This window comes from Pseudonaja textilis, chromosome 3 (assembly GCF_049901715.1).
Source record: "Pseudonaja textilis isolate UNSWEBS1 chromosome 3, rPseTex1.2, whole genome shotgun sequence".
In the NCBI taxonomy this organism is placed as follows: domain Eukaryota; kingdom Metazoa; phylum Chordata; class Lepidosauria; order Squamata; family Elapidae; genus Pseudonaja; species Pseudonaja textilis.
Window position 1 is genome coordinate 184,804,819 of NC_141992.1, and position 20,262 is coordinate 184,825,080.

Here is a 20,262-nt window from a genome sequence, read left to right on the forward strand (position 1 = left end):
AGTCAGTTGGGCGGTTTGAATCCCTAGCACTGCATAACGGAGTGAGCTCCCATTACTTGTCCCAGCTTTTGCCAACCTAGCAGTTCGAAAGCAAGTAAAAATGCAAGTAGAAAAATAGGGACCACTTCGATGGGAAGGTAACAATGTTCTGGGCACCTTTGGTATTTAATCATGCTGGCCACATGACCACAGAGACGTCTTCGGACAGTGCTGGCTCTTTGGCTTTGAAACTGAGATGAGCACCACCCTCTAGAGCCGGAAACGACTAGCACATATGTGCAAGGGGGACCTTTACCATTACCTTACCAGAAGCAGACCTCCCCAATCTGGTGTCTACACATATATGGACTTTTTCTTCTCCAAGTAAACAAATATGGCAACATCCATGTTGAGGGAGGGACATGTCTTCAGCAACTGGGAATGTTTTTATTAGCACTGATAGATTTTAAGGTCACTGTTGGTGATGCTATCCATTTATTTAATCCCTCCTTGGAATTCGCCAATATAAACATAAATAGAAATAGTTCAAAAGAATCAGACCCAACAAAAGAGGAGGAGGAATTGCATTGTATGTAACAAATCACTAGACCTCTACAGCAATGCGTAATACCAGAGATCTATTTGGGTAAATATTGGAGGAAAAAGAAATGACATTCCTATCGATTGCCACCCAACCAAGCAGAGAAAATAGATGAACATTTTGTTAATCAGTTAGCTAAGGTACGTGGAAAATACACCACTGCTGTAATGGGGGACATTTAACTACCCTGACTTCCAGTATTTGAGGGGCAGTCTCAGAGAAGAGGGAGTAAACTTAACTCTCCAAAGCATCTGAGGCAGTGGTGGGATTCAAAATTTTTTACTATCGGTTCTGTGGGCGTGGCTTGGTGGGCGTGGCAGGAGAAGGTTACTGCAAAATCCCCATTCCCTCCCCACCCCACTAACCTGCTTTCCAGCTCCGTTCTTCTGTGCAGGGCAACAAAAGAAGATCCAGCCGATCAGCTGGGACTCAGGAGGTGGAGAATAGATGGGGGCGAGGCAAGTCAAAGGTGGTATTTGCCGGTTCTCCGAACTACTCAAAATGGCCGCTACTGGTTCTCCAGAACTGGTCAGAACCTGCTGAATACCACCTCAGACCTGACGGCAGGACAAGAAGCAATGTGTCAGACTTGTTAAAGAGAGATCCTACGTGGAGCTAAGGAGAAATTACCTGGCAGCAAGAGCAATTAATCAATGGAACAGCTTTCTTTCCAGAGTTGTAGGTGCTCCATCACTACAGGTTTTCAAGAAAAGGTTGGGCTTCCATTTCTCCAGTGTGGTTGGTATAAGATCTCCTGCCTTGGGCAGGGGATTAAACTAGAAGACCTTGAAGGTCCCATCCAGCCCTATGCTTCTAAGTTTTCTTTAAATACTGCACAGAATTATACATCTTTTAGAGACACTACAAAGACAACCTGCCCTGTACAAGGGTGAAGATAAAGTTGTAAATATAGAGACTGGCAAGAAGTCATTGGATGTTGGAGTTATATAGATCCCACCCCTTCCAATATATTTCAGTTGGCTTGGAGGGTTGACACCAGGGGTGGGATTCTACCCAGTTCAGACCAGTTCTGTAGAACCAGTTGTTACGATTCTGTGCAGTTTGGAAAACCGGCAAATCGCACCACTAGCTGGCCCCTCGCCTACCCACCCAGCCCACCCAGGAGGCTTACTTGAGGCCCAATGAATACCACATTCAGGGGGTTGGGGGAGGGAGAAGTGGCCTGAGAGCAGAGCTGAACCTTCCTTAGGATTGAAGCTTCTATTTTCAGTGCAGACTCAGGAAGTAGATTGCAGAAAGATAGATCTGGGAGTGAAGCTGTGATTCTGCAAGCAGCTCAATCTGCTTGCCTGCTTTGCCTGATTTTGGGTAAAAGTTGCTCTTTAAATAAAAATAAAAATTCAGTCTTTACATAATACACTGCTCAAAAAAATAAAGGGAACACAAAAATAAGATCCTAGATCTGAATGAATGAAATATTCTTATACTTTGTTCATTACATAGTTGAATGTGTTGACAACAAAATCACACAAAAATTATCAATGGAAATCAAATTTAGCAATCCATGGAGGTCTGGATTTGGAGTTACGCTCAAAATTAAAGTGGAAAAAAACACTACAGGCTGATCCAACTGTGATGTAATGTCCTTAAAACAAATCAAAATGAGGCTCAGGAGTGTGTTTGGCCTCCACGTGCCTGTATGACCTCCCTACAATGCCTGGGCATGCTCCTGATGAGGTGGCGGATGGCCTCCTGAGGGATCCCCTCCCACACCTGGACTAAAGCATCCCCCAACTCCTGGACAGTCTGTGGTGCAACGTGGCGCTGGTGGCTGGAGCAAGACATGATGTCCCAGATGTGCTCAATTGGATTCAGGTCTGGGGAACAGGTGGGCCAGTCCATAGCATCAATGCCTTCATTTTGCAGGAACTGCTGACACACTCCAGCCACATGAGGTCTAGCACTGTCTTGCATTAGGAGGAACCCAGGGCCAACCTCACCAGCATATGGTTTCACAAGGGGTCTGAGGATCTCATCTCGGTACCTAATGGCAGTCAGGCTACCTCTGGCGAGCACATGGAGGGCTGTGCGGCCCCCTAAAGAAATGCCATCCCACACCATTACTGCCCACTGCCAAACCAGTCATGCTGGAGGATGTTGCAGGCAGCAAAACATTCTCCATGGCGTCTCCAGACCCTGTCACGTCTGTCACATGCATTCAGTGTGAACCTGCTTTCATCTGTGAAGAGCACAGAGCGCCAGTGGCGAATTTGCCAATCTTGGTGTTCTCTGGTAAATGCCAAACGTCCTGCACGGTGTTGGGCTGTAAGCACAACCCCTACCTGTGGATGTCGGGTTTTCATACCACCCTCATGGAATCTGTTTCTGACCACTTGAGCAGCCACATGAACATTTGTGGACCACTGGAGGTCATTTTGCAGGGCTCTGGCAGTGCTCCTCCTGTCCCTCCTTGCAGAGGTAGCGGTCCTGATGCTAGGTTGTTGCCCTCCTACAACCTCCTCCATGTCTCCTGATGTACTGGCCTGTCTCCTGGTAGCGCCTCCATGCTCTGGACACTACGCTGACAGACACAGCAAACCTTCTTGCCAAAGCTCGCATTGATGTTCCATCCTGGATGAGCTGCACTACCTGAGCCACTTGTGTGGGTTGTGGACTCTGTCTCATGCTACCACAAGAGTGAAAGCACCACCAGCATTCAAAAGTGACCAAACCATCAGCCAGAAAGCATAGGAACTGAGAAGTCGTCTGTGGTCACCACCTGCAGAACCACTCCTTTATTGGGGATGTCTTGCTAACTGCCTCTGCTTTCCACCTATTGTCTATTACATTTGCACAACAGCATGTGAAATTGATTGTCAATCAGTGTTGCTACCTAAGTGGACAGTTTGATTTCACAGAAGTGTGATTGACTTGGAGTTACATTGTCTTGTTTAAATGTTCCCTTTATTTTTTTGAGCAGTGTATTTACAATATTTACATACAAGCCACGCCCAGCCAGTCACATGACCACCAAGCCACACCCACAAATTAGGCCATGTCCACAGAATTGGTTGTTAAGAAATTTGAATCCCACCCCTGGTCGACACTCAATTTTCTATAGTCAGATTTAGTATTCGGTTTGCATACCTGGCCAGCTGGCTTTTGTGCTAAGGGGGAAAGCAAACACTGTAAATAACTCAAGAAGGCCTGGGCTTTTTTAGAAACAACAAATGTAAATAAAAAGCATACATTATATAACCCTCTCCTGCCCCCGTGAATATTGATATTACTAAAGAAAATCTCTCGACATAAGACATAAAGCAACTAGCCAGGAAAAAGTTCTGCCATTCTTGGGGTATAAAATGGGTTAAAACAATATTTTATTTTGGATTATATGTTGCAAATAGAGTTAGGAATGAATCCTATATTTGCATTATTAAGTCTAGTATATTCTGCCTAACGGTCTACAAACCTTTCTGGTAGTAAGTGTGATTGTGCAACCTTGCAAAGAAATTTAAAACGTTCCAAATCCTGGGAGTTACATGTAAAGAATGCAGCCAACTTCCACACTTTCATATTTAGATGAAAAGGGATATTTCTGAAAAATATACACATATTTGCTTTCTTTAGTTAGGAAGATAGTGACTGCCATCTACTGGCGATGAACCTGCTTTGCTGCTTATATCCTTAATCTAGGCTAGATTCTAGACCAGGGGGTGTTAAATTCAATTTTATTAAGGGCCATATTAGGATTGTGTTTGACCTTAGGAGGCCGGGGTGGGCGTGGCCAGGTCAACATCACTCATGTCGGGGATACCTGTGGTGGCCCAAGTATTTCGCCAGCGAAAATGGGCTCCCAAACTCTGTTTTTGGCTGCGATGGCCTCCTGCAACCCTCTGCCAGTGAAGATGGAGAGTGGGAGAGCTGCCATGGCCCTCCCGGTACTATTTTCTCTGGCAGAGGCACCACAGGCCGGGCTATTGTTTTCAAGGCGGTCCCAGGAGCAAGATCTAAGCACCCTACCGGCCGGATTTGGCCTGCAAGCCTTGAGTTTGACACCCCTATTCGAGACGATCAAGGAAGGGCAGGGAGAAATCGACCAAGGGCCTTCAACGAATATATTCCTTGTATAATCTTTGTCTTTTGAGTGACATCCTTCAATGATACACTGAATGGCTGGAGCCACAATAAAAAAGCAGGCAGAGCCAGTTCAGAAACTATCCACATTGAATTAACATGATTACTTGCCGCATACTGAATAATTTGCCTTTTCATCATAAAAGGAAGGGTCATTTTTTATTGAGTTTTGGGGCTGGTATTTTGAGCTTTGGCATCATTCCCACTAGTTCTTGAGTACCCTATGAGCTGTTTCTTCTAATTCATGCTAGCATCTCAGCAGATGGCAGCCTCTGATGGACCTTATTCAGTCTTGAAAAGTAGAGTCACCTCTGTCTATGGAGATTCTCAGTCATCCAGCTCATGGTTGTCTCAAAGGTGCTTTTCAAAAGGCAATTTGGCTGTGCTTTTTTTTTTTTCCTTGAGGAAGACATTTCGCTTTTCATCCAAGAAGCTTCTTCAGTTCTGACCGAATAGTTGGAGGATAGATATTCCTTTGAAATCATCTGCTTGTTAGCACTCTCTCTGAGAGCTGTTGAGGCCACAAAGGGATTTATCTGGCTATTCTGGGTCACCTGTATCAGAGTACAAATAGGTATGGAACCAGGGGTGGGATTCAGCCGGCTCAGGCTGGTTCGCCTGAACTGGACGTTAAATTTACTTCTGGTTTGCCAAACCGGTAGTTGAACTGACTGACTGGCCCCCTCCCACTCCACCCCGTCCCTCCCAGAAGACTCCACTCAGCCTGTTTTGAATGCAGGTAAGTACAGAATCTGCATGAAGGCTAAAAATGGCCCTCCTGGAATTCCAGAAACAGGCCTGTTTACGGCTTCCAGAGCCTGGGGGAGGCTGTTTTCGCCCTCCCAGAAGCCTGAAGGAAGCCTCCGGAATCTTGGAAAGCCGAAAAATGATCCTTCTGGAAGTTCTGATAGGCCACACCCACCCTGGCCACGCCCAGCCAGCAACCGGCAGAGAACCAGTTGTTGGGATTTTTGAATCCCACCCCTGTGTGGAACCTTTTTGGAGCTGCTGAAAGGACCGTGTTGTAAACAGGAGATATGTAGTGACATATTCCTCCCCCTCCGTTGAGAGAGAGAGAGAGCTGTTCAATTTTAACACAGATAGTGTCTTTTTAAACCCCTCTTTCAAACCAGTGGTCCTCTCTATCCAGGCAAACCTACATAGCGCTTAGGTGGGAAGTTTAGAAGTAGATCTCACCAGGTGGCCCCAACTGAATGCAACCCCTTACAGTTATTTTGAGTTTTACTTCAGCCAGCATGATCACAGACAAACTCATAACTTTTGGAGGCATGAGTGAATATGCTCTCTACAATCTAGATAAGTCATGGTTTTTACAGATCAGGAGAAGGGAAGATTAGTCCAAAGGAACCTTTATTTTAGGCACAGAGTGATGTTGTAACAGCTCCCTCTTTGCCATCTTGGTTTTAAATAGAAAAGTTGACACTTAGAATCCCACACACAATCTGCTGTGTAAGATTTTGTATCTGAGATGATGAACATGGTGCTTTTGGGCACCGGGGCATCTGTAGATAATTTCCTTGAAGTCCACAAGTTTCTTGTTTTACTGAATTTTATTTTTCCTATTTTCTTTTTAGATGCTTATTTCATAAAGTAGGTTTTAAATAGGAGAGCTGTCTTAAGTGTAAAGCAAAATGCCAGCCTCCAGAGGTAGTTCTCTGCCCAAGAACAGCTGAAGTCTAAGCCATTCATTGCTTCATCTTTAATTTTTTCTGAAAGGTTGAACTTGCTTGCTAATATATAGTTTGTTCTGCAGGAGGAACACAAACATGTCACAAGCATTGCCGGTCACTTCTGAGAGTCCTGTCTTGTTAGCTTTACCTTTATTTCTTAAGGTACCATCAATAAGATTTGTTTATTTTTCTTCTCTTAGTCTCAGGTTAGTCAGGTACATATTTTTCATTACAGGGAAAAACTCTTAACAAACTATCCTGGCCAGGGTTGGGATTAAAAATTTTTAACAACTGGTTCTGTGGGTGTGCCCTAATTTGTGGGTGTGGCTTGGTGGTCATGTGACTGGGCATGGCTTGCTGACTGGACATGGCTTGGTGGTCATGTGACTGGCTGGGCATGGCTTGTATGTAAATATTGTAAATGTTTATGTAAATATTGAATTTTTTTATTTAAAAAAAAGAGCAACTTTTACCCCAAATGAGGCAAAGCAGGCAGACAGATTGAGTTGCTTGCAGAATCACAATGTCACTTACAGGTTTACCTTTCTGCAATCTGCCACCTGAGTCTGCACTGAAAAATAGAAGCTTTAGTCCTAAGGAAGGTTCAGCTCTGCTCTCAGGCCAGTGGTGCGAATTGCCGGTTCTCCAAACTGTGCAGAATCGTAACAACCGGTTCTATAGAAGTGGTCCGAACCAGTAGAATCCCACCCCGATTCTAGCCAATTCCTATTTGTGTTCGTTGCTTTTCTTACACAGTGATACTGTTCCTGGCTGCCTTATGTCTTTCCTACAGACTCTGCTTAGTGAGGAAAAAGCAGGCACTCCGTCTTGTTTGTCAATCAGCAGTTAACTCAAGTTATCTTTTGGGTTTTGAGCACACAACCTCATGGAATACATTCATAATCCTCTCTTATTTTTTCTTCCCTTGATGAATTCCATTCCACTCTGCTGTTATTTGCCTTGTGGACTTGTTCAGTGAAACTGGGACCCCCTTACACTGGCAAACCAAGTGTTTGGAAGATCAGCTGTGGCCTTTTCCCTGAGATACATCTATACTAAAACTGAGTTGCAGGTTACGAGTAGTTACAGAGTGCTGTTCTTCTTCAATGCAAGAGTGACCGATCTTTTATTAGCAGTGGACTGTACATGGACTTCTATTTCTGACCACAGATTGCACATGGGTTGATTTGTGATGCAAAAGGAGGTAAGGCTGGATCGTTGCCAACAGCTATGATGGGTGGCCAAAGGGAATCTTCAATGGACACTTTTACCTAGACACAGTGACAAAGTAGGCTGCTCAGATTCAATGACTGAGAAGACATCCTAGACAATTACAGAATGGAGTTAGTCCTTGACCTACAAAAATAATGGAGCCTGCCCATTATGGTCATAAGTCATGACAATCATAAAACAGGTCGCCCACATGATCAAATTGATTTCATGACCTTTTTTGTGATGATTTTTTTTTTGTTGCCAAAAACTGGAAGTAGATGCTGGTTTTTGTAAAAAAAAAAAATGACCACAGGATCCTGCAAATAGCAGGATCAATACAGGTGGTTTGCTGAGCACTTGAAATGTGGTCAGATGATTGGGTGGGGGGCATTGAAACTTCAGAACTGGGTCCTAAGTACCCATGGAGAGGTAGGTACATCATAATTTGAACACTCACTAAGTGACCATTCGTATGTCAAGGACTACCTGTTTTCTCTCCTGAGTGCATCTCAGAGGGCTTTTGATCCAAATGAAACAATAATGCAACAGGAAAAATGTCCTTCATTTACTACTTTCCTAATCTAAATTAAACCCCACAACTACAATAATGACACCATGAGTCTCTAGGACAGTGGCGGCTAACCTTTTTGGGCTCCTGTGCCCAAAACTGCATGTGCACCAGCGCGCACGCACTCATGTGCCAGCACCCAGAATGTCATGCATACCCCCTCCCCATGCCCCCTGTGCATGCGCGCACAATCCCCATCACCACCCCCTTACCTGCACTGCACTTCACAGGTGATTTTTCAGCTGGTTTGAGGCCTTTTTTGGCCTCCTAGAGGCTTCGGAAAAGCCTCTGCAAGGCTTTTCAGGATGAATTATAAGCCCGTTTTTTTTCACTTCCTGCACAAAACAGGCCTATAATTCATCCTGAAAAGCCTTGCAGAGGCTTTTTCAAAGCCTCTGGGAGGCCAAAAAAGGCCTCAAACCAACCAGGAAAAAAAATAAGCTGCGCATGCGCAGTGAGGTAAGTTTGCCTGCGGCATGCGTGCCATAGGTTCACCATCATGGCTCTAGGGGAAGTGGGGAAAAAAATAGGCAACATCTTAAGCACAAATCTGCCCAGCTACTACGGTAACCCTTAGCAAGGAAGTAGCAGCTTTCAGTGTCAGATTAACTTTAATGAGTGGAATTCTTAAGGCTTTATAGACGGAAGCCTGGAGAAGATTGGGCTGCTTTAATGAGCAACAGTAAGAAGACGTGGTGGTCATGAGCATCCCACAGGTCTTATTCCAAATCATTTGCAAAGCATGCTGGCTCTATCATAAAGCTCAGCTTCTCTCCTATTAAAAATTACAATTTGATAGCAACTTTTGCACACCCTGGGCACTACATGAGGCAAGAAAAAAAAACCCTATCTTGTGATTAATTGGCAAATTCCATGAAATATGGAACCTGGTATCCGAAAACTCATGCAACAGAAATTGGAAGGAACTACCCATCTGACTGTTTCAAGAAGATTAATTGCTCCAGAACTGGCCCTGCTAACTCTTTGGTCTAAATGGAAACAGCAATCTAATTTTGCAAAAGTCTCTCTCAGCAGCTCTTTTATCTTAAATCCCCACTGTATGACTGCTTCCCTCCCTTCCTGCTGCCTTCAGCTTCTTCTGAACAGATCGATTAATAAATCCAACCGACCACCTGTGAACAGTTAGGTGAAGAAGAAGAAGAAAAAGAAAGCCATTGTCCAGCCAGCCGAGCCAAACTGCAGCCAATGTACCATTATTTTTCCAGATGGCCCATTGTACAAAATTGATGTCTGTTCCACCAAGGGAAAGCCGGAGATTTAACTTCTGAAGATCAAAAGCTGTTTTCAGACCTAGGCAAGGCTGCTTCTGGAAAACCCATCAGCATTATTTTTAGAGCAAGGCTTAGACAGGGTAGTGGGTGAGCAAGCGACTGGAGGCTGTGCCAAGACCATGAAGAGACAGACGGGCTTTTGAAAAGTGGAATCTGTGCTAGTCTTCAAAGTGGAGCATAGCTGGTGCTGCTGGCAGCTGCGAGCACTTCCAGTCCTGTTTGTGAGAATTACCCTCTCTGGAACAGTGGCCAGCCAAGTCATCTCCTTTAATAAACCTTAAGACAGTCCACTGTCTACATCCTCAGGGATTGAGAATATTTGCACTGGCAACCTATAAAATAATGGAAGAAGCTGATAATGTAACTGCAGACGTCTCTGATTAGGGACAGGCCATGTTGCCTTTAGGAGTAGAACTTGCAGTGGTGGGATTCAAACTTTTTTTACTAGCAATTCTCTGGGCATGGCTTGGTGGACGTGGCTTGGTGGGTGTGGCAAGGGAAGGATAGTGCAAATCTCCATTCCCTCCCCACTCTTGGAGGAAGGTTACTGCAAAATCCCATTCCCTCCCCACCCCACTAACCTGCTTTCCAGCTCCGTTCTCCTGTGCAGGGCAACCAAAGAAGACCTAGCCAATCAGCTGGGACTCGGGAGGCAGAGAATAAATAGGGGCGGGGCAAGTCAGAGGTGGCATTTTCCGGTTCTCCGAACTACTCAAAGTTTCCGCTACCAGTTCTCCAGAGCTGCTCAGAACCTGCTGAATACCACCTCTGAGCAGAAGCCATATGTTCTCAAAAAGCCATTGCTGGGACTATTATAACTTTTCCTAGAAAATAAAGTTGTAATTCTGCAACTCTAAATTCCCTATGCTAAGACTTGAAGAAAGAGATTTCAGTGGATGTAGGAGAACAAGTTGAATAAATAAATACATATTATTCATGCCTTTAGAACATGCATACTGACTAGACTAATGTAGTGCATTAAAGATGCGGGACTGCAACTGATGTTTGTATAGGCGCTCAAAAATTGGGGAGAACAGATAAGCATAATGAGAAGAGAAGAGAATATTTATAGATCAGGGTTGAACTGTAGGATCTGATGCTCTCTGAGCTTGGTTGTTTGCTTGGAGATGTTTTATTACCCAACTAGGTAACATAATCAGCGCTAGAAGGGAGTGGAGTGTGCTCTCATTTTATATTCTCCCACCCCATCAGAAATTACCATGGAATATTTGGGAAAGTGGAAAGGGCCAGTGTAAATTAGCAGGACTGGGTAAGTAGAAAGGGCCAAACTAATCTTGATTTAAATCCACTCTCAGCCATAGTTATATACTAGGTAACTCTAGATTAGTACCCTCTGACAATCCAATTTAACTGGCTGTTATGAAGAAAACGAGAAAAAACAGGCACAATGCCTCTTTAGTTCTTAAAGATAAAGCAAACATAAACCATTTTATTATTTATTCATTAGTCAACACTACTTAGTCTAACAATGGAAATGCTAATTAAAACTTCCTTTATAAAAAAAACTTACAGGGTTTTTAGAACTGGCATGGGATTGTTTAAGCAGCTAACACATTTATGGAAAATTCTATATTAATATACACACAGCTAGATTAGAGTTTGTATTTCTGCTGGATGTTGAATCCTTTTTAATACATTAAATATTGAATTAATATATTTTTTTATACTAAGTCCGGCACTAACTCAAGAGAATATATTTACACAGTGCCCTTAATTTTCTTAGTGAATTAATCCATTTTCTGGCTCTGCATAATACACTGACACACACACACCCCCAAATTAATTGACCAAGTAAAAGGACTGAATTTTCACAACAATCTACTTCACAAAGAGGGCCCTGCATGTTGTGTGAAGACAATTCACGAACTGCCATGTGTTAAATATGATGTTTGAAGTCACCCATAATGAACAGCAGTTGGAACACGGACATCCTACAAAATTAATCATTCTTGCCAGTTGCAAACTTGGGCAGTCAAGGTACATCTGTTTAGGAAAGGATCCACCCAAAACAACTTAATTTTGCAATAAAAATAGATTTCAGACAAAACAAACTGAAGGGCATTTAATGGTATCCCAAAACATGGACCAAGTGGGGTCAAAGATTTGCACGTCTGTTGGGGAATAAAGACTAAGAAAGACGGAGTGAATTTGCCATTAATCATCACCTGGAACAGAGGTGGTATTCAGCAGGTTCTGACCAGTTCTGGGGAACCGGTAGCAGAAATTTTGAACAGTTCAGAGAACCAACAAATACCACCTCTGGCTGGAGATTTTACAGTATCCTTCCCCTGCCACACCCACCAAGCCACGCCCACAGAACCGGTAGTAAAAAAAATTGAATCCCACCACTGATCTGGAACTAAGATGGGAATCAGCAGATCACACATTTCTCACACAAAAGAGAAATTTAAGGAGCAACCTAAGGCAAAGATTCACCACAGACCTTTTGCTTAGATGTATCCTATTAAAATATGTTTTTTTAAAAATGCGCCAACCCTGGAAGTTTTTTAAAAAGATGTTGGATAACCATTTGTCTGAAGTGGTGTAGGGTTTCCTGCCTAAGCAGGGGGTTGGACTAGAAGACCTCCAAGGTCCCTTCCAACTCTATTGTTCTATTCTATTCTATTCCATCCCATCCCATTCCATTCCATCCCATCCCATCCCATTCCATTCCATTCCATTCTATTCTATTCTATTCTAAAATCAGTCTGAGCCTTCAGCAGGAAAGTTTTCAGGAGGACTCTGCTTTTTTGTCCAGAAAGCCATCACTGCAGGACCCTTAAGAAGGGTTAGACTCTTGCAGTTCCCCTCTTGGGAACTCATCAGTCTAAGATCTTTCTTGAAACTCTTGCTTTATGAAATAAGTGTTCATACAACTTCAGGTCACCAAAGTTCTTTGAAAATGTTAAGACTTTTTAATGAAAAGCTCCAGCTAGAGCATTGCACACGAGAGAGCATTCTTGAATTGCTCTAAATCACCATGCCCATTCGAGGCTTAGTCCATGCAGTGTGACAAAACAGGAGTGAGCAAACATCTGGAAACACGGGGTTTATTTTAAAGTCGGGGGGGGTTGGTGGTGCCAAGAACCACAACTGGCAGAACGATGCAAAAAAGGCCAAATCCTACCAGGTCAAACTGCCTGGTTAGAAAAAAAAAATGATTTTCTGAATGACAGCAGCATTCCAAAAGATTGAGGCCTTCATCCTTAGGCTCCATGCATTTCACTGAGCAAAATCAGAAATGAAGGAGCCCTCGCAGGCATTTCCTGGACAACAGTAGTATCATCTTTTAGTCCGGAATCACCTTAAAGAAATGGCGCTCATGACACAAATGGGGTGAGTGGAGGCAGGGGTGGGATTCAAATGTCTGAACAACTGGTTCTGTGGGTGTGGCCTAATTTGTGGGTGTGGTTTGGTGGTCATGTGACTAGATGGGCATGGCTTGCTGACTGGGTGTGGGTTGGTGGTCACGTGACTTCCTGGGCGTGGCTTGTATGTAAATATTATAAATATTTATGTAAATATTGAATTTTTTATTTAAAAAAGAGCAACTTTTACCCAAAATCAGGCAAAGCAGGCAGGCAGATTGAGTTGCTCACAGAATCACTTTAGAGTTCTATGGATTCTGCAATCTACTACCTGTGTCTACCCTGAAATATAGAAGGTTCACTCCTAAGGAAGGTTCACCTCTGCTTTTAGATTAGCTAGAAAGCAAGAAATCCAACAATGTCCTGCTTTCTAGCTAATCTAAATCTCCCGGCACAGTAGAACAGCTGATGGTCGGGAAGAAAAAAAAAAGGAAAAATAGCAACTTAGCAGGCAAGTTTGCCAGGTAAGGAGTGAGTGGACGGGGCAGGGAGCGGTGGGTGCGCAGCGTTTGAAAATTCTCTTCTTTCCTGCTTTTTCAACCTCAGCTATGCCACACAAAGCAGCTGAGGTTGAAATAGCAGGAAATAAAGGACAGCCAAGAGCCGGTGGGCGAATCAGTTTGGTATCAGCTGTTCTTCCGGACTACCGGTTCTATAGAACTGGGCCGAACCGGTAGCATCCCACCCCTGGGTAGAGGTCAGAAGCTGTCAAAATAGAGCACTTCTTCATATAGTACAAGTAGTATTCAACTTGCAATCTTTCACAGTTGAAATGGACCTCTCCGGAGCTACTTAGAACATGGTTTTGAAGTTACGATGGCTGCCTCCCGTCACAGGATTACATTTTTTTTGTGCACTTGACAATCTGTCTGCATTCATGGCTGCTTGCAGGGCCCTGTGGTCACGTGATGGCAATTTTTGCCATTTCTTGCTAGCAACTGGTATTTCTTTTCCAGTTCCAGCTCCCACCCCCACCCCCTGCAAACCCCCCCACACTATTGGGTATAATGGGTTCTTTTAATGACCACTGGAAAAAGAAGTCATAAAATTGAGTATGGTCATGTGGTGACTCCTCAACAACCACCATGACTTACAACTGTCAATTACGGTTGTAAGTTGGTGACTACCTATATTCAGCCTCTTGGGTTTAAAAATCAGTATAATTTGAGGCTCATTCAATAAATTATAGCATGCTTGTGTACGAAAGGATCAACCTGAAAACAAGGGAGGCAAAGCAGTATGCCATTGCGAAAGGAACACCAAATAAAAAAAACCCTAAATGTGTGGTTTTATTATATTTAAGTTTCTATTCTCTATGAAGCTTAAATATGTCTATCACATAGTTAACAATCAGTGTCATTTTACATGTATAATACACAATACAGGACTAAAAAAAAAAAAAAAGCACGGCACAAGGGAATGCAGTAAAAGTTACATGTCCTCAATCGAAGTAAGTGATTCTTCTGCACCATTTTAAGAAGCTTTGAACCAAGAGACTCTTTTTAAGAAGCTGCACATCAGCAGCACTTAAAAAAAAAAAAAAGACCAAAAACATATGTTTTACATTAAAGATTCAAAACACAACAGACACCGATTTAATATTTTTTAAGATTTGTTGCAAGATTAAAAATACACTAATAATTTTAATGTCCTGTTTCAAATTAATAAATATAATATAAAAATATACAGCACTTCATGAGAGGATGGGTGGGCTGAATTTTAAGAGAAAGTTAAATTTCACTTTCAAATGTATGCAGGTATGTTTTTAAAGAAAGGATCTCTGGGTAGCTTCGACTTGTCTTCCGATAAAAGTCTAAGCCGGTAAGTTGTTCAATATCCCGTACTCTCGCTGTGTGCATTTTCAAGAGCTCTTCAACCCACCGGGATTCATCTTCAGAAGAATTCTGGAAGGAAAAAAAAGAACCTTTTAATATATATATATAATTTAATATATATATATAAAATTATAGTTGTGCTGTTAAAGTTGTAGCAACGTTTCAGCAGAATCCCATCTGCCATCATCAGGCTTCTGTATTGTGTTAGTCTGTGAGTTTCACAGAGTCTCACTCACAGACAAACACTATACAGAAGCCTGATGATGGCAGATGAGATTCTGCCAAAACGTTGCTACAACTTTAAAACCACAACTAACGGACGCAATGAATAACAACATGTTTAAACTTTTAAAAAGTTTGAAAAAATTAAAAAGAGACAACCCCAAACAGTTTAAAAATACAAATTAATAAAGAAAAAAGAAAAAAAATCTACATTATATTTTATACTTAACAATAGTCACTGGTTTACTAATTCATACACTACAGGTAGTTCTTGATTTACAACTACAATTGAGACCAGTGGTGGGATTCAGAAGTTCCCACCGCTGGTTCTGTGGGCGTGGCTTGGTGGGCGTGGCTGCAGGGGTGGGATCACGTGACTCGCGTGATCGCACATGCATTAAAACAGTAAAAACTAAGTTACTTGCTGTTTAGCACAGCAATCCGCTCTGCTGCGCCAAACAGCTGAGAGATTAAAATGGACCTAAAAGCAGAGGTGGGCCCAACTGCAGAGCATTGTAGAGACTCAGAGCGAACTGGTTCTCTGCCAGCTGATCGTCAGCGCTACCGGTATGCCAGAACCAGGCTGAACCAGTAGAATACCACCACTGATTGAAGCTTCCAGTCCCTTAATCATTTTTGTTGCTCTTCTCTGTACTCCTTCTAGAGTCTCAACATCTTTTTTACATTGTGGCAACCAAAACTGGATGCAGTTTTCCAAGTGGGACCTTACCCAGGCATTATGAAGTGGTATTAACACTTCCCGTGATCTTGATTCTATCCCTCTGTTTATGCAGCCTAGGATTGCATTGGCTTTATTGGCAGCTGCAGCACACTGCTGGCTCATATTTGTCCACTAGGACTCTTAGGATTCCTCTCACAGTTACTACTATTAAGCCAGGTACCACCTATTCTGTACATTTCGTTTTTCTTGCTTTACTGTACAACCTTATTTTTCTCACTGTTAGATAGGGTTCTTCTGAACTTCCCGTACTTGGAAAGTAAGGCAGAACCTAAGACCAGATTTGGCTTTCAGTAGGCTGTCAAAAAAATCAGGAGAACCTCAACCAATCCTTTTGGGAATAGGTTCTCTTATGTAGCCACCATTTTGACATCCTGCCTCCTTGGTCTGTTCCATACATCTTTGGAACTGGTTTTAATTCTGCAACTGCTTAACATGGTTCAAAAAACTTTCTGAAGACATTGGATCCGATGCTGGCACTCTGGTGCCAAGCACAAGTCAAGAGGAATAAGCTAGAACTTACATTGCAGCTTTCATCATTGTCGGGCCTATGCGGGAAAATATACGCCAAAACTGAAAGAGGCCCATCACACTTGTCAGCAGGCTGAGTGAAGTCTAAACAACTTGTGATGATGCTGTAGTAGTGAGTTGGAACCGGGATCGAACTTCCTTCCACATACCTAGAAGATACGATTTTTTTTTTCATCTTTTTACAAATGTGTCTTAAGAGAGATAAGGCAGCACAGGTTCTGAGAAAATGATCTACCACTGATTTATTAGTTTTAAATCATTCAGGGGTGTTCAAACTTGGCAACTTTAAGACTTGTGGACTTCGTCTCTCAGAATTCTCCAGATAGCAATGCATTGCTGCCTGGGGAATTCTGGGAGTTAAAGTCCACAAGTTTTAAAATTGTCAAATTTGGACACCCCTGGAACCAATTATTTCAACTGTCTTTGGACAAAAGAAATCCTTATCTAGCAGATCATAACGAAAGGGACAAAATAGCCCCATCAATACTCTTCAATTTCTATCAAGATTTTTTTTTTAAAAAAAATATTTTTTACAAGGAGAAAAAAGCAAAACATTAACAGCCAACTATTGTAAGAAAATACTTAAATATTCTTTCTATAGCTGCAGGTAAATCAAACAGAGTGATTTTGGATTCATTTATCTGTCCTAACAAAAAGCTTGGTTTGAGGATTTAAGTGAATTTAGCCAAATAACGTTGCTGGATAAATCACAGGGTTTAGGAACAGATACAAAAAAAATTGCAATCTCCAAGCCAAACCTTCTGTAGCATGGATTACAACGCATGGAAAGGAGTTGCCAGTTAGTACTGACAATGTCGGGCCAGATAGATGAGTGATCTGGGTTGTGTTAAAATTTGTTTCCAATGCCAGTAATTCCAGATATAAAACACTGGATTTCAGACATGCCTGATTTAGCCAATTTTGAGAAAAGTATATGTTCTCTTAATCAGAAAATGTCACATTAGTTCTTCCTTTCTTAAATCTTGAACAGGCTGGCTCAACTTTGAAAATTTTGTTTTCCTCTCTAAATTTACAAAACGTCTGATTTGATTGCATGGTTGCTTCCATGGGAAGTGAGGCTGGATTTTTTTAATGATTGCTATATGGTGGATTTTTTTTAAAAAAAATTGTAAGTCACCCAAAATCACCCAAGTGTGAGTTGGATGGCTATATAAATTTTCTTAATAAATAAATAAATAACAATCTGGTGAACTTGAGATTTAGTTCTAATTACAGGTTCTTTATTTCTCTCTTTCTAACAGAGTAATAAGAGTTGGAAGTGACTTTGGACAACTTTTAGTCCAACTGCTTGCTCAGGCAGAAATTTGTCCAATATCTTCTTAACAACTTCCAGTGTTGGCTCAAGCCACAATTTCTGAAGGCAAGCCCTTCCACTGATTAATTGTTCTAACTGACAAGAAAATTCTCCTCATGTTGTTGGTTTGAGCTCCAAGCTTGGCAATTTGTTTGCAAATGTTTCGTTCCCATTCAAGGAGACATCATCAGTGCACTTTGGATTTGCCACCAAATCGCCAAGCTCGGAACTCAAACCAACAATATAACTACCAACCTGAGCTACTAATAAATTAATAAGAACGATGAGTCTGCTTATAGAAAGGAACTACAAGGGCTGACACTGTGGTGTAAAGAAAATAATTTAACACTTAACACCAAAAAAACCCTAAAGAACTTATAATTGACTTCAGGAGGAAGAGAGATGTACATTTACCATTGTACATAAATGGTGAGGAGGTGGAGAGGGTTGGTAGTTTTAAATTTCTGGGCACTTATATCTCGGAAGACCTTTTATGCTAAGATGCTTGTGAAGAAGGCACAGAAGAGGCTATACTTCCTCAGAATGCTCAGGAACATAAATCTATCTCAGCATCTACTTCTGTCCTACTACCATAGGATCACTGAGAGTGTCCTGACATACAACATTCTTGTATGGTACGGGAGCAGCTCTGTAATGGACAAAAAAGCTCCACAGAGAATCATTAAAGCTGCCCAGAATATCATTGAGCTACAGCTACAAGCCCTGGATGACATCTTCGCATCTCGCTGTTTAAGGAAGTCGCACAACATTCTCAGAGACTCTTCCCATCCTGCTCACAATCTTTGTGAACTGTTGCCTTCTGGCAGAAGATAGAGAACAATTAAAACTCGGACCACACGTTTTCTGAATAGTTTTTATCCCAGAGCTATAATTGCACTTAACAATTAACTTAAGGAACACCATCAGTGAGCTGTTGGACAGTATTACTTGCTCTGTTGTGTGGATGCTTGTGTGTTTTTAGGAGGTGGGGAATTTTGGTGGGTGGGGAGGTGTTTGGGGATTGTCATGCGTGTGTGCATGTTGAGTCTGGGTGTTATGTGAATTTCATTGTATATATACTGTGTGTATACATACAATGACAATAAAGAATTCAATTCAATTAATATTCAAAGACATTTCAAATTCTCCTTAGTCCTAGGCTACTTCTCTCCTTGATTAGTTTCCATCCATCGCTTCTTGTCCTTCTGTATTTGTTGTTGTTTATACATTTATTTTCCTTTCTCTTTAGTGATTGTTCATTTTTATTTTATGTACACTTGTTTAAATACTAGTGGATCCTTACAGTTTGATTTTGTCTGGGGTGTCATGCAAACCATCAAAGTCATAGTCAAAGATTGGTCCGTTAATCACATTGACTCCGTTCCGTTCAATGGCGTATCTCTTCACCAAAATTCTCTGGAAATAATTCCAGACCTCTGTAAATATTTAAAAAAAAAAAAAAAAGCAGGCAAGATTATCCTAAAAACCATCAGGGAAAGCATCACATCACAACAAAAAACACTATTCTCTGTGTAAAGCCATACACTGCTACTTAGAGATGTTCTGCAGTAATACTAGTAATAAGACCACAATTTAATTTTATTAGATTTATAAACCCTCCAACGCCCCCAACACCATAACTCCATAACAATGCCAGGCAGCTTACAACAATGAAAACACTGTGGAAGAAAAACCAAAAAGAACATCTGGAAGGGCAATAAAACATTCATCCTAATATACATAGTCCATAAAAGGCCAGCCACCTACCTAGCAAGACCACCATACCTCCAAGACCATTTCAATGAGCCCAGGGTAGGGACCATAGGGATCTCTGCAAGGGGGAGGGATGCTTTCCCAGAGGACAGGCACTCAAACAAAGGAAGGTCCACCTCCCCAGTCCTATCAGACGACCCTGTTTTAATCAATGGGATCCACAGCATGACATTCGTGTCTGCGCTTACAGGATGGGTAGAAGCTAAAGTCCATCAAGTAGCTAGAATTAAAACGAGGACTCCAGCTTCTGTTAAAGGTAGAATGAAGGACCAAACATGCTTTTCAAAAAGGCAGCTGGACTTTCTTGTTTTTTTTTCCTCGAAAACGTTCCCTTCTCATCCAAGAAGCTTCTTCAATTCTTCTTGAGAAGAAGCTTCTTAGATGACAAGCGAATGTTTTCAAGGGAAAAAAACCAAGGAAGTCCAGCTGCCTTTTGAAAAGCACCTTTGGGATAGAATGAAGGACAAAATCTTTTACAGATAATCCTTGATTTATGAGTGCAGTTTGGGACCAGAATTTTTACTGTAAATTGGTGTATTTGTAAAGCAAGTCATCATGGGACTTTATGGGCAGTCCTTGACTTATGATGATAATGGAGAGTGCCCATTATAGCTGTAACAGTCATAAACCAGGTCATCACATAACTGACCCAGTTTTATGACCTTTTTTGCAGCAGCCATTAAGTGCATCCATTATTTGCTATGGGGCATTGTTTTTTTGCCAAAAAGCAGAATACAGGGCTTTTGGGGGTAAAACCTTCATAAATCAAGATTATGTGACTGCAGGATGTTGCAAATGGTTATAAAGGCAGGGGGTATTGATGGCTGTCAGAATTCTGGAACTGGGTCATGATATCTTTTTTTTGCGGGGGAGGGGAATCTGTTGTAACTCTGATTAGCCTCTAAACAACTAGCTATAAGTCCAAAGACTATCTATAAACTGTAGATTTAGGGAAATATGAAAATTTGCAAAGCATGCTCAGTTAGTACAAATGTTGTCTCGGTATGTGAGCACAAG

General features: G+C 42.0%; 1 protein-coding gene across 11 annotated transcripts in view; it reads right to left on the reverse strand.

Annotated features, from left to right (window-relative positions):
- Positions 1-14,101: 14,101 nt before the first annotated feature.
- Positions 14,102-20,262, reverse strand: part of ENPP2 (ectonucleotide pyrophosphatase/phosphodiesterase 2) — a 97,963-nt gene continuing 91,802 nt past the window's right edge. For all 11 annotated transcript variants that reach the window (XM_087931669.1, XM_087931667.1, XM_026703596.2 and 8 more), the window contains 3 exons: positions 18,776-18,908; positions 16,150-16,306; positions 14,102-14,734 (listed from right to left, as the gene is read on the reverse strand). In XM_087931669.1, the coding sequence (XP_087787795.1) occupies positions 14,561-14,734; positions 16,150-16,306; positions 18,776-18,908 (464 nt within the window). In that variant the 3' untranslated portion in view covers positions 14,102-14,560. The remainder of the gene's footprint in view (positions 14,735-16,149; positions 16,307-18,775; positions 18,909-20,262) is intronic.